Source organism: Colletotrichum lupini, chromosome 1, assembly GCF_023278565.1.
Source record: "Colletotrichum lupini chromosome 1, complete sequence".
Classification (NCBI taxonomy): Eukaryota; Fungi; Ascomycota; class Sordariomycetes; order Glomerellales; family Glomerellaceae; genus Colletotrichum; species Colletotrichum lupini.
Window position 1 is genome coordinate 2,304,926 of NC_064672.1, and position 12,199 is coordinate 2,317,124.

General features: G+C 53.2%; 4 protein-coding genes across 4 annotated transcripts; 2 read left to right on the forward strand and 2 right to left on the reverse strand.

Moving 5' to 3' along the window:
* Window positions 1–393: 393 nt before the first annotated feature.
* CLUP02_00634 (uncharacterized protein) lies at window positions 394–1,786 on the reverse strand (the record flags this gene model as incomplete). Its single annotated transcript, XM_049279681.1, has 5 exons — window positions 394–486; window positions 551–754; window positions 840–871; window positions 928–1,307; window positions 1,431–1,786. The coding sequence occupies 5 exons, from the start codon at window positions 1,784–1,786 to the stop codon at window positions 394–396; spliced, it is 1,065 nt and encodes a 354-aa protein (XP_049135638.1).
* A 1,357-nt stretch (window positions 1,787–3,143) lies between these two features.
* Window positions 3,144–5,226, forward strand: CLUP02_00635 (KH domain-containing protein; the record flags this gene model as incomplete). Its single annotated transcript, XM_049279682.1, has 4 exons — window positions 3,144–3,288; window positions 3,362–4,836; window positions 4,893–5,058; window positions 5,114–5,226. Coding segments are annotated over 4 exons (1,899 nt in total), but the record flags the coding sequence as incomplete, so codon positions are not given.
* A 93-nt stretch (window positions 5,227–5,319) lies between these two features.
* Window positions 5,320–7,649, reverse strand: CLUP02_00636 (uncharacterized protein; the record flags this gene model as incomplete). The annotated part of the gene is made up of 11 exons (XM_049279683.1): window positions 5,320–5,328; window positions 5,405–5,600; window positions 5,675–5,706; window positions 5,779–5,945; window positions 6,042–6,120; window positions 6,313–6,391; window positions 6,455–6,679; window positions 6,777–6,875; window positions 6,965–7,003; window positions 7,135–7,359; window positions 7,435–7,649. The coding sequence occupies 11 exons, from the start codon at window positions 7,647–7,649 to the stop codon at window positions 5,320–5,322; spliced, it is 1,365 nt and encodes a 454-aa protein (XP_049135640.1).
* A 64-nt stretch (window positions 7,650–7,713) lies between these two features.
* Window positions 7,714–12,162, forward strand: CLUP02_00637 (uncharacterized protein; the record flags this gene model as incomplete). The annotated part of the gene is made up of 20 exons (XM_049279684.1): window positions 7,714–7,732; window positions 7,917–8,021; window positions 8,105–8,190; window positions 8,286–8,489; window positions 8,590–8,620; window positions 8,663–8,775; window positions 8,845–8,915; window positions 9,073–9,127; window positions 9,249–9,384; window positions 9,450–9,634; window positions 9,698–9,778; window positions 9,831–9,883; window positions 9,948–10,059; window positions 10,116–10,277; window positions 10,496–10,668; window positions 10,717–11,268; window positions 11,384–11,459; window positions 11,525–11,611; window positions 11,698–11,949; window positions 12,076–12,162. The coding sequence occupies 20 exons, from the start codon at window positions 7,714–7,716 to the stop codon at window positions 12,160–12,162; spliced, it is 2,640 nt and encodes an 879-aa protein (XP_049135641.1).
* Window positions 12,163–12,199: the final 37 nt, after the last annotated feature.

Sequence of the window (12,199 nt, forward strand, 5' to 3'; positions counted from 1 at the left end):
ACACGGCCAGGTCCACAGGATCACCTAGCAATAGGCGCGCAACAATAGGAACAAAGTCGAGAAAAGAAAACAAAGGCGGCTTACCTGATTCACACCACAATGCCAAAGAAAGCCAGCAATGGGCCCTTTGGCCGTGGCCTTGAAGGGAAATTACCTCGACTTGGCCCAAATCTTTGTTTCGTTTGGCGACACCCGGTGAGGGTGGATATGGGGATCTGGGCGAGGCTCGTTTTCTAAGCGCGCTCAACAGACGCTCTCAGCCAACCAAATCTGTCGTCCGGGGTCACGATGAGCGGCTGCCCAAACGCTGCTAAGGCAAGGCGATATTTTCGGAGGCCGAAATGGGGCTCTTGAGATTTGATGTCGTGTTGCCCGTATTTAGATCGGATGATGTTACGCCCTGTTACGATAGACTCGATCCGTCTTGTCGAAGCCAGGGCTGGGTGTGAGGTGAGAGCTGAGCGCTGAGCGCTGGATATGTGATCGCTTGGCGAGAGTGAGGAGTTGTGAGGTAGAATTTTGTTGCTCCTACAATGAGGTCTTATCGAACGATGAGACTCTTGCTTGAAACTTGCTGAGTGAAACTGAGTTGCAGTATCACAAGAGCTATAGCCCTACTCAAGTCAGGCCAACAGTTGGTGGCTTCATGAATGGGGGCGAACTCGAGAGTGATATACAAGTCGAGATTTGAGTCACTGAACAAGGGGACACCACGGAGCAACGGTTGAATGGTGCCCATCTTTCCAAAAGTCGCCTTTCCGGGGGTGTCGCAGAGGATAGAAGGCATTTTAACACAACCTGGTCTCGCTCATAGGCTCGGGTTGATCCAGAGAGCTCACGACAAGAATGCGCTGCGACGTCATTGGCAAGACTGGGGGATTATTGCGGAGAGCCTCCCACCCGTGCCACCTCGTAAGGATAAGGTACCGTCCTGGCGCCAGGTGAACGGCGCCGCTCCAGTGGCATCCCCGTCGCGAGTCACGCCAGCAGACCAGGTGGTTACCGGTGGCTGTGCCCAGCGGAGGAGGCATGGACGGGTTTGGTGCCGTTGCGGGCGGAGAAACGGTGAGTTGGCCTGGTTAGGCTGGTCTGGACAATTCTGGATTTGCTGGAGGCATCCGGGGATGTCGCGAGGTTTGTGTGGTTTTCTCTCGGAAACTGCACGAAGGGTCACGGTGACCGGGGAGAGGATGTTGAGGGACCGCAGCGAGCGAAGCAGGAACAGAGCAAAGATCGTCAGCCAGCAGACGAAAAGAGACGGCGGATGGCTGGCGCCAGCAGGGGATCCCTGGAGGTATTGCCAAACACTTTGTCCAATCGTCGTGAGAAAAGAGCAGTTCGGCTCTCGCCGCTAACGTCTAATCCTTGTAAGCATATGGCAAGAATGGCCGGGAATTGGATAGGATAATGGTGAAAGAGTGGATATGGACCCTAGATGGGTTTCTTGGTGTTGTGATCCGTGACTGGTTGTTGCTCGTCGTCTGTCCTTGGGGTCCTTGCTGAGCAACAAGCAATGATCGATGCCAAGCCTTTGCCACCGACCACCGCGGAATGCTAAAAACCGGTTTACGACAGGAACGGTCTTTTGGAGGCTGATCTTGGTCAGACGGTAGGAAAAGCTTGTCGAAATCCCACAAATCGTGGCATCCCAGGAATGTTCGTTTAATGGCATTGGCCGGTCATTCACTTCAGGCACAGATAAGAAGATGAGTTGGAAGGCAAGAAGGCAAGGAAGGAACGCAACGTAGGATGGCCTCCACTGCTTCTTTCCTGACTTTTCCGACATTGGCCTCCTCTTGCCGATGAGAGACGCAGGCGCAGTCAGAGATGGTGAGGGTGAGATTGGTCATTGAGGTCGCCTTCCAAGTTGCATTTCTGTGCCATTGCCCCTTCCTCGCGAGATCATTAAGGTACCATTAAGGGAAGTCCATGGAACTTGGAGTGTTGCGGCAATTGGCAGTGGCTCCACTAAACAAGAAGTTCGCACTTGCCCTGTGCATCCAAGCTCCCACGGCTCTGTCACTCCTTCCTTCTTTCTGTGGGGTCGTCTCAAGTCTTGACGCTGGCAAGGATTGATTGGCCGACGGTGGCCCGCGCTCTGCGACGATGGGCGCTTCGCTACAGAATTCATGGCTGCCAACCATGAGGCCGGCGCTTGCGATTTTTGGCCCAGAAAGCATCTGTTCCTCCAAATGAGAGAATCATTCACGGTCAGGTCCGTGTATAATATATCGTGGGCCTTCCTCATTCAGTCTACCATGTTATTACACGAGATGTTTTTAGAGTTTGTTGCAGTCTAATGGTGAACTACATCATTATTGATAATTGCTGCAACAAGTCAGTCGGCTTCGTCCAACTGTCTGGCATTGCATTGACATGACTTGCTTCAGCTGCGCCTTGAGCCAGTCACTTTAGTCTGCATTTTTGCAAACTCACCTGAAAACTCTCCGTACGAGACTCCCCAGTCTCAGTCATCCTAGCACCGTCTTGTTGGCTAGTAAGATTGCACGTCAGATGCGCAGTCACCCATGGCTTCCAACCTTCTACGGTGACGACATACCTTCTCCAGAGAACTGTGAAGAGTGGCTTGACCTGCAGTGCTTGCCTGTGCCACAATTGCGGACCCAAGTCCAACTTTCCATCCCTTTGTCACGTGTTTGGACTGTGATGGGCCCAGACCCGACTTGGACCTGCCCGACGTGCCTCCCAGGTTAAGCACGGTCAAGCACAGGCACAGGAAGAACAAAATTCCGACACACCCATTTTTCACAGGATCCATGCCACTTTCCAGCCTCCTGCCCCTGTCCGAGCTTGCGCATCATATTCACAGCTCAACCCACGCTGCGTAGCAAGGAGCAATCTGTTTTCGGCAGGCGGTCTCGCCAAACTCAAACCTCGCTATCACATCTCCTACCAGTGCCACCACGGCTTGCCCTAGCACATCTTGACAAGCTGACAACACCTGAGAATCCTTCGCGACTCACCTTAATTCAAGGCCGTGATTGTCCAGAGACCGATTTGCGACCTCATTTTGTGATTGCTGGCATTGACACACATCCTTGTCACCTGATCAAACCCACTCTCGGAATCAACCCGACTCATTTCTAGGCCGCGCTGAAAATTCCTCTTGCGCGCAAAAAGTCTTCAGCCCTCCGACACGACCAGATACTCTTTTCTCTTCTTTGACAAGTCACAATCTGACTTTTGATCGCGCCCTGCATTCTGCATACGCGACAGCCACAATGGCCGAACCACCTCGTGACATCTCCTCCATCCTCGCTGCCCTAGGTAGGTACCCGAGACACGACACGAATCTGTTTCTGCACCCTCGAACACAGACTGATCGCATTTATTCATTCAGGCGCAGCACAAAGAGGCACATCTTCGACGCCGACCCAAGGACAGCCCGGCATGCCGCCCAGCTATCCTCCTCCTCCCGGTGGTCAGCCGCCTCCTTCCTACCCCCCGATGCCCCAGCAGAACGCGCCCCCGTATGGCGGCGGCGGTGGCTACCCGGGACTCCCCCAGCCTACATCCAGCGGCAGTCTGGATCTTAGCTCTATCCGACCCGTCAACTCTGGCACAGTCAGCATCGCCGATGCCATCGCGCAAGCCAAGGCCTTCGCTGCTGAGAAGGGCGTGGCATCCTACGACCGACCCCTCGTCTACTCCAACGAAGCCCCCCGCGGCCAGGATTCTCGAGCCTACGGCCGATCCTCGCGGTCGCGCTCTCCTTCCAACCGTCGCGACCAGTTCCGCGACAACTTCAACCCCTACAGAGACGAGCGCCGGGACGATCGCCCTGCTCCACGAGACTATGGTCATCGCGAGCGATCCTACAGCCCTGGCCCGCGTGGTCGCACTTTCTCTCCTCGCAACTCTAACGGCAGAGAGCGATCTCCGCTGAGAGGAAGTGGCGGTGGTGACGACAACGCCGAGACAATTCAGATTGAGTCGAGCCTTGTTGGTCTCATTATCGGTAGACAAGGCGAAAACCTTCGTCGCATCGAGTCAGAATCCAATTGTCGGGTGCAGTTCCTTCCCTCCAGCGATAATGGTCCTTTCCGCCAGTGCAAGATCAGTGGTCCCAGGGCACAGCGCAGTGAAGTCAAGGAGGCCATCAACCGCATTATCGACGATAGTGGCATGGGCGCCATCAACCGTGGCGCTGCGAACCCCAAGGGACCCCCACCTCGCGACCACCGCGGCGGACCACCTGGAGCAAGCGCTGCCGCCGCTGCCGCCGCCGCTGCCGGAGCCGGAGCTGCAGCTCTTCGCGACGGTGAGGACTGTATGCAGATTATGGTACCCGATAGAACCGTGGGCCTGATCATCGGTCGCGGTGGCGAGACCATTCGCGATTTGCAGGAGCGGTCTGGCTGCCACATCAATATTGTTGGTGAATCCAAGAGTGTCAATGGACTTCGACCTGTCAACCTCATCGGCTCTCGTGAATCAGCTGCCCAAGCCAAGGATCTGATCATGGAGATTGTGGATAGCGACAGCCGAAACGAGGGCCAACCTGCAGCCCCCACCAAGAAGCCGCAGAGACACGACGGTGGTGGTCATCAGAGAGACTCTGCGCCCATGGGTGGACCGGGCGGCGGCAGCGGTGACAAGATCAACGACGCCATCTACGTCCCATCCGAGGCTGTGGGTATGATTATTGGCAAGGGCGGCGAGACCATCCGTGATATGCAGAACGGCACTGGTTGCAAGATCAATGTTGCCCAGTCCTCCGGTCCAGGCGAGGTTCAGCGCGAGATTGCCCTTATCGGCTCGCGCGATAGTATCGCCAGAGCCAAGCAGGCGATTGAAGAGAAGGTTGACGCAGTGGTAAGTGACAGGCCTCAATTCTACCGTATATCCATCTGTAACTAACATGACAACAGCGCCAGAAGAACTCTGGAGGCGGTGGCGGTGGTCGCGGTCGTCAAAACCAAGACTATGATAGAAGCTACTCTCAACAGGGATCTAACCCATCAGCATCAGGATCTGCTAACCCACCAGCTGCTCAAGCTCCCGCTGGAGCCGACGGAGCCGACCCATATGCGCAATGTAAGTCTATCAATGACACGGCGAGCAACTGGTATCGTATACTAACATTCTGTAGATGGTGGATACCAGAACTACCTTGCCCTCTGGTACCAGTCCCTTGTTTATCAGCAACAACAAGGCGGCGGTGCGGCCGGTCAGCCCGGTGCAGCGCCTCCTGGAGCCTCATAGAGGTTTTTGCATGCACCCTTTCCGGTAGGGGACATGCTTGTGTGATGTGATTGATCACTTGCCTTGGACCTCGACTTGATGCCTCTTTTCGCATTACGTATACTGAAGCACCGCACATGCACGTTGACTATGGAGGCTCATGGCAGTGCGCATTTACGAACCATTCAACGACTGATACCTTCTTATCCCGCTGGACTTGCAACAGCACAGCGCCCACCTTGTTTTCTTTGGACAAAATCACGAATTGGGGGAGAGGACCACCCACGGAAGAGCTAGGCAAGCTGCCTCTGGCTTTGCTTAAGCGCGCTGATATCTCGATGCACTGAACCTGGCATTTGACGATGATGATGGCACGTTCTCGCTTGCACATGATCCTTGACTGTCATGAACTGGATTCGACTCTTGACATGGACATGGTGCTCAATGCTGCTCTGCAACATGGACTTACTCCACATTCTCCATGATGCACACTCCTGACGCCTATGTGACGGCAAGGACACCTTTTTGCTGGGTCTTGCGAGCATTCCTGGACTTGACAACTTTGGCACCTACTACCTCGTGGAACATTTGCAAGAGTGGCCATGATGAACTTTTGAGACCCTTGCCTGCTGTCATGATGCAGCTGCAGGGCACTACTTGGGTGTGGTTCGCCTGAGGACATACTCTGCCTCTAGGAATGGCATCCGCCTCCACCTCATCTGCATGGTTTTCGACTAAATCTTTCCGTGGATGCACAATCACTTTTTCCCGAGTAAAGCTCGCTTCCACGGGTTCTATCGTATAGTCCATCTTCCCTTCTCAGTCTTCGTGGGTACAATGCCTGACCGGCATCTTTTCATGCGATATGCAAAATTGATTCCCAATTTTCTTTGCTTTCCGGTGGATGAAGCGCAACTAGGGACGCGAAATAGGCAAAGGGGAAACAAAAAGAAAAAGCGCACTCTGTATAATAGTTAATTCCGAGTCAAATGAATTTTCTCGACCTTGTTTGACACATGTGATGTGTGAGTCCTAGAGCAAAAGAATTCTTTGTGAATCGCATGCGATCTTCTTCACTCGCGTTCTCAAGGGAACATTTCTTCACACCTCAGCTCCAATGAACAAACCTGTTTGACAACTCATGACAAATGTACGCATGATCCGGAAACGTCTCTTTAGCAGGACACTGTCGTCGAAACAGAGTGAACGTAGTGTTGAGTGCTCAACAAACAAATTTGAAAATAGGTACAAGATAAGCAACATCCGTGGTGCCACGTGCTGAGGGACTGGCGCTGTGGTCGCCCCGGATGTGTAGGAAGCTGTGCCTCCCGAGACGTGACGGGGTAAGATGGCGGCATGAGGGAAACCTTGTTTTTTCTTAGGTAAGGTGATGCAGGCCCAGATCATCCAGATTTGAGTGAGTGAGGCAGTTGTAGCCATCTTCACATGATAAAGAGGGTGAATGATTTGGACTCTTCAAATGTTACATGGGGATGAGGATGGAGATGTTTGCATGGAGATGGGAAGACGTGATTGGGGATCAGATCAATTCATTCAATTTTGCAAGGTACAGATGAGATTTGGACCATAGTGATGATGTGTCGATGTGTTGTGCACGGAGATTGATGGATTGATTGTAAAGCAGATGGCTTTGGAGAGCGGTTGAGGGACTGTAAGTGATGTGTGAGAATGACCTCCCATGATCGTGGAATCTTCGTTTCGTGAAATTCTTTCGCCCTCTGTACCTCTAGTGTCATACATCATCTGCATCTTCTCTGCCTGCCTCTTGGTTTCATGACTGATGTGACTGTCACAAGCAATTAAAGCCGGATCAGCAGGAGAGAAGAGAGCAGGGGAAGGTGAAGAATGATCATCATCAGTCATTGTCAATAATAATCCAGGCTGATGCGACCGGCGTTGTAACACTACATTCGGGGTGGACCGGTGGCCAGTGGACGATGGACGGTCATGTTAAGCCCGTGGCCTAGACCAGGGCCGATATTCGCGGCAGAGATTCTTGCATGCTCATCATTATCTGTAGAAGCCTGTGCCGGACTGAGCCGCGAGCGAGTGTGGTAGTATCCGTAGCGTGGCGTGGCAGGCAGCAAACTTTGATTGATCTTCGCCGTTGAATGGCACTTTGTGTGGGAGAGCCTCAGAAACAGAGAGACATGTGTGAGGCAAGGGGGGAAAAGGGGTCCTTCGAAATCGTGGTGTCATCGAACAGACATGTTTTTTGTTCTCTCGCTTATCGGCCCTGATGCGGACTGCGGGAAACATCTGGCTTGAGATTTGCTTTTCAGAAATCTTGCTGCAAGTTGACTATTGCGGTATATGGACTGAAGTTTTGATTTCCATCTCGCAGGTGTTTTGGGTGATGGGCAAGTGTGAAAGTAAGGTGAGATCAAGTGTAGATATTCTCGCCTGTGCGGGTGCATGTGCATGGTTGATGTACGTGAGGTTTATCTCTCTTACCCTCATCTGTCTGCTTGTCTGGATGCATGTGAAATGTCCTTGCGAGCTCCAAGTCTGTGCTGCGCCGTGTGCTCTGTCCTTTTTCTTACCCTATCCCAATCTTCCTGTTGAATCTCCCTGTTGAATCTCCCTGTTGAATCTCTTTGGCGATAAGGTTCCATTTGGTTGTTGGTGTGTAAGCTTTCTAAACGGTTCATCTGGAAATCAAAAACCACTGGTGCTTGCGATCTGCACAGCCGACGCGTGCGGAAGGACGAGCGAGCCGAAAGTTCTGCGCGGCGGGAAATATCTCCGACACCACGCCAAGAAACTGCCAGGCGATTTGACAAAACTTTGGTTTTGTTTGTTTTCTTATCACGGGCGAGACAGGCAAGAGTTTAGCTGTGCTTCGATGCAAATCTCACGCGAGACATTTGTCGGGCAGGGACGTGTATGCGTGTGTGGTCGCCCGTACGCACACCTCAACTCACAACCGCCCTTCTTACATGCGTCGCCTACCTACCTGTCAATGTCTGACTGATATTAATTAGCGAGAGCGAGGAGTGTAAGTAAGGTTAAGGTTGGTGTGGGAACAGAGAGACGTGATGAACTGACATGCCGTGCAGGGGAGGACGAGGGATGCGCAAGAGGCTGCGTTTCTCCCTTCCCCCCGCATTGGTCGAGTCCCCGACTCTGCCGTCTGTCAGAAGCCGATTCGTTCATGGCCTCTGAAAGATGTACCGGTATCCGTCGGCAGGTCAGGATATGTGGTGTCACTCCTGTTCTGTTCGGATATTGTCATCCCACCGGCCGGCCGTAACAGGCGCTCAGTGACGGATGGGCGACGGCCTAAACCGAAAGGACCACTCTAACTTCTCCGTAAACAACGGGGAAAGGAAAGAAAGAGGCGCACGAGCACGAGGTCCTCAGGTTGGTGTACCCGAGTCAACTTTTTGGGAAAGTTTGTTAACGGACGCTGAACAGCGTCGTTGATTCAGAATAGGTCAAGGGTCTAGGCCGTTCGAGCCAACGAGCGTAGGAGAGAAAACGGGCTCTTTGAGCGGAAAAGGCGTGCGGATGTACGTGCTCCCGTGCCCGCGTGTTGTTCTACGGAAGGTGGATTGTCGGACTGTGTGTTCCCTTCGAACCGTCTGCCTTATCTGGCCTTGCATGTGCCGATCCAAGGTTGCAATGCAGGATGACTTTTGGGGGGTCATGAGGGGGCAAGAGTGGGAGAATATGGGGGAGCATTTTGGGTAGCACTGTGGCATGAGGCTGTGTTGAATGCAACAACAGCATCTCGAAACCATCGCCATAGCTATCTTGGGCCATAAGGCCAGACGATCGAGGGGTTTGTTCCCTTAGAGAGAGCAGACTGACACATAACTGCTGATCCCCGCGGGAGACACTTAGAGACACTCAAAGACAGAGAAAGCGGAATGCGGGACTCGGGAGGGGACAACTTGAGGTCTGCCGTTTGCAAGGGAGCTTGATCCCGGAGCTATCCTGAAAGGGGCATGTTGCATTGCTCGCTTCGCGATCCATGCTCTGCCTCTCTCGCCCGGCCCTAAGACAATCCCATCTCAAAGCTTGTTTTTGCGCCGCGTGTCTCCCGTGCCTCCCGCACACCTCTTTCTGACTCTCGATCTTCGACTCTGAAGCGTCAATGGTGGAAGTTATCCCGTGCCTACTCTTCTCTTGGATCTTCCGTACAAGTTGTGTATTGTACTGGCGAAAGTCGTGCTACGTACGCAGAGGCGAAAGGGAAAAGGCTCGGCGCAGTGTCTCAGCGCCGTTGGAAACAACAAGAAAAGCCATTTCCGTTCAAATCGCCTCATCTCCACAGAGAAGAAAAGTTACACACGCTGAACAGGAATGGGTGCCTGGAATGTCACTGCAAGAAATGTCTCGGGGCAAGATGCCCTCTTCCCTCTCGCCTCGCTCTACCCCCGTTCCCGTCCCACCCCTCCTTTTCGTGATCCTATGAAGCGTGGCCGCCAAAGGCCTTTTTTCTTACATACATACATCAACTCCACAGGACATCGTTCCTCACGATGGGAAGGCCTGTCTGTGTTCCCCGGCAGAGTGCCGCGGGCCGCGAGTGGATGTGCTGGGGTGGGTGTGCAGAAGAATTGGAGCACTCTCTCTCTCTCTCACACACACATGGATAGACGGGGAGAGGGGCATGGACATGGGCATGGCATGACATGGCATGGCATACTGCGTAGACAGAACAGTCATGACACAGAGAGAGAAACAAGCAGGATACTCAACTCGACAGCCAACAGCGAATGCAGCTCGCTTCTCACTTTCTTTCTCGTCTCGCGTCTTGATGTGCAGCTAAGCGGCGGCGCAAGGGCGAGGCTAAGCCGCATCCTGCATATAGTCTACTGCAAGACGGTTGGCTGTTGGCGAGCTGCATGGTGGATGGCAGGCTGGCAGCCAGAGATTCTGAGAGAGAGGGCGCTTCCTGCTCATCTATGATTGTTGCTTTTTTCACTCTCTTCGTCGTTCTTCCCCTTGAACCTCGTTTCTTCTTCTCAAGTTCACTTCCGGGAGAGGGCTTGGGCTGCATGAGCTCTTCTCGCTTCCTCTCCGAACTCCCTGTCTCTGATTCCGTCTGTCTCTCAGACTTCTCTACCCGTCGGCCCCTCACCCCCCTCACACACACCCCTACCCCCCCTTTATGATTCTGTCCTGGTGTATCCGTACCTGTCAGTGTGTCAACACAACCCGTCAAGCTCCATGTCGCGTTTTTCTATCGAGATGTGCTAGGGCCCCCCGTGTCGATCCTTTGAAAGCTTGTGGCTGCCCATCCGTCGACGATTGATTTTAGTTCATCCTTCTTCTGCCGTTCAACATTCTTTCCTTCTCCTCGAACCGTGTCCGACTAATTCTTATTTCTCTTACTCTCGAAAGACCTTGTTTACCCCCTCGTAAGGTCATTGCGGATTCAACTTCCAAACGGTCGATAAACAAGCATAAATCCTTCTTTGTCGTTTTCCCCTTGTCCTACCTACCTGATTGAACACTCGCAAAACGAACTCATTCGCCCAGGGATCACTTTGGGGCTTGGGGGAACTCGAAAAACCACACTGCCACCTCTTCCCCTCTCGACATCGTACCCAGTCCTCCTCACAACTCCCTCCAAACAGCGCCTCAACTACCTCCCGCCTCAAAAGAGAACACAAAAGAAACACATACACACACACACACAATGTGCCGCCTCGTGCTCTTCGCGGGCACCTGCACCCGCTGCAACGAATCCCTCACCTGGGCCGACCTCTCCCAGCAGCTCTCGTGCCTCGAGGCCAAGAACGCCGACAAGTTCGGCTCGTGTCGGCGTGGCGTCGACGTCGAGACACACGCCTTTGACCAGGAATGCGACGCCTGCGCCGGCGAGGACGAAGGCGTTGCCGGTATGGACTTTGGTGAGCAGGATTTTCAGCAGTATCATCATCAATATCAGCAGTATCAGCAATACCAACACCCGTCATCAGCAGCATACACAGCAGCAGGATCGTCGTCATCGGCGTCAATACCACAACCCGGCTCGAGCAAGAGGGGCCGGGACGAAGGGGAGGGAAGGAAGAAGAAGAAGGCGAGGACGTGAAAAGCTCGATGAAGCTTGCGATAATGATGGAGTTATGACACGGTTCGAACTTTGGGGAGGGTATTTGTCCATCTCTTCCTTTCCCCCCTCTCTCTCTACACTCCTGGCGAGGCGTTTGGTGTTCGACATGGAATACATACATAATGGCATTGGGGACTTCAGGACTCGGGATACCACGGACGCGATGGTGTTGCGCACATGCGGGATTGGCATTGGCATCAATCGATTGGAACCACATCAGCAACATCACAGGCACATGACGCATACGACGACGATCAGGACAAAAGGGCGGGCAATAATGTTATTTCTGGGTGGGTACACTGGACTTCAAGGTCACAGGTGTGCGTGGCAGGCCTGCGGCGGACTCTCCGCCGCATTCCTGAGGGAGAGGAGAGATACCCTAGTCTACCTTTTACCTACGTTAGTGGCGTGGCGATTGGGAGGGGCTCCTAGCGAGGGGATCCGCGCCTCTTGGCATGCGGGTAATGTACGACACGTCTCGCATGCTCCCTCGCGGGCATCGAGAGGTCACGATGGATTGCTCTTTGACAAGAGAAGAATTCACAGTTAATACAAAAGCGCAATCGGTTTCGCAGCATGAGCCCTCGTTTCAATACCCCATCCATTGTCCTGCTATCGAGGTTCTCCTGGAGTGTGCCAGGATTTCTTCCACTACTGTAGGATCAGATGAGATATCTTGGATGACTACATGATCCAACCTAAATTCATTGCTTGCGATTAGTCGGCCATGGGATGAAGCCATGTATCGTGATCGACCTGAGTGAACGGATGATATGATGCAGTATTTGACAACTCCAGCCTCCCACGATGCCATTTATCAGCCTACAAGAAGCTCATACGAGAGCAGATTAGGTCGTTCTGGAAGTTAGTCCAATCCTAGACCTACTAGGGCATATTCACTCTGCT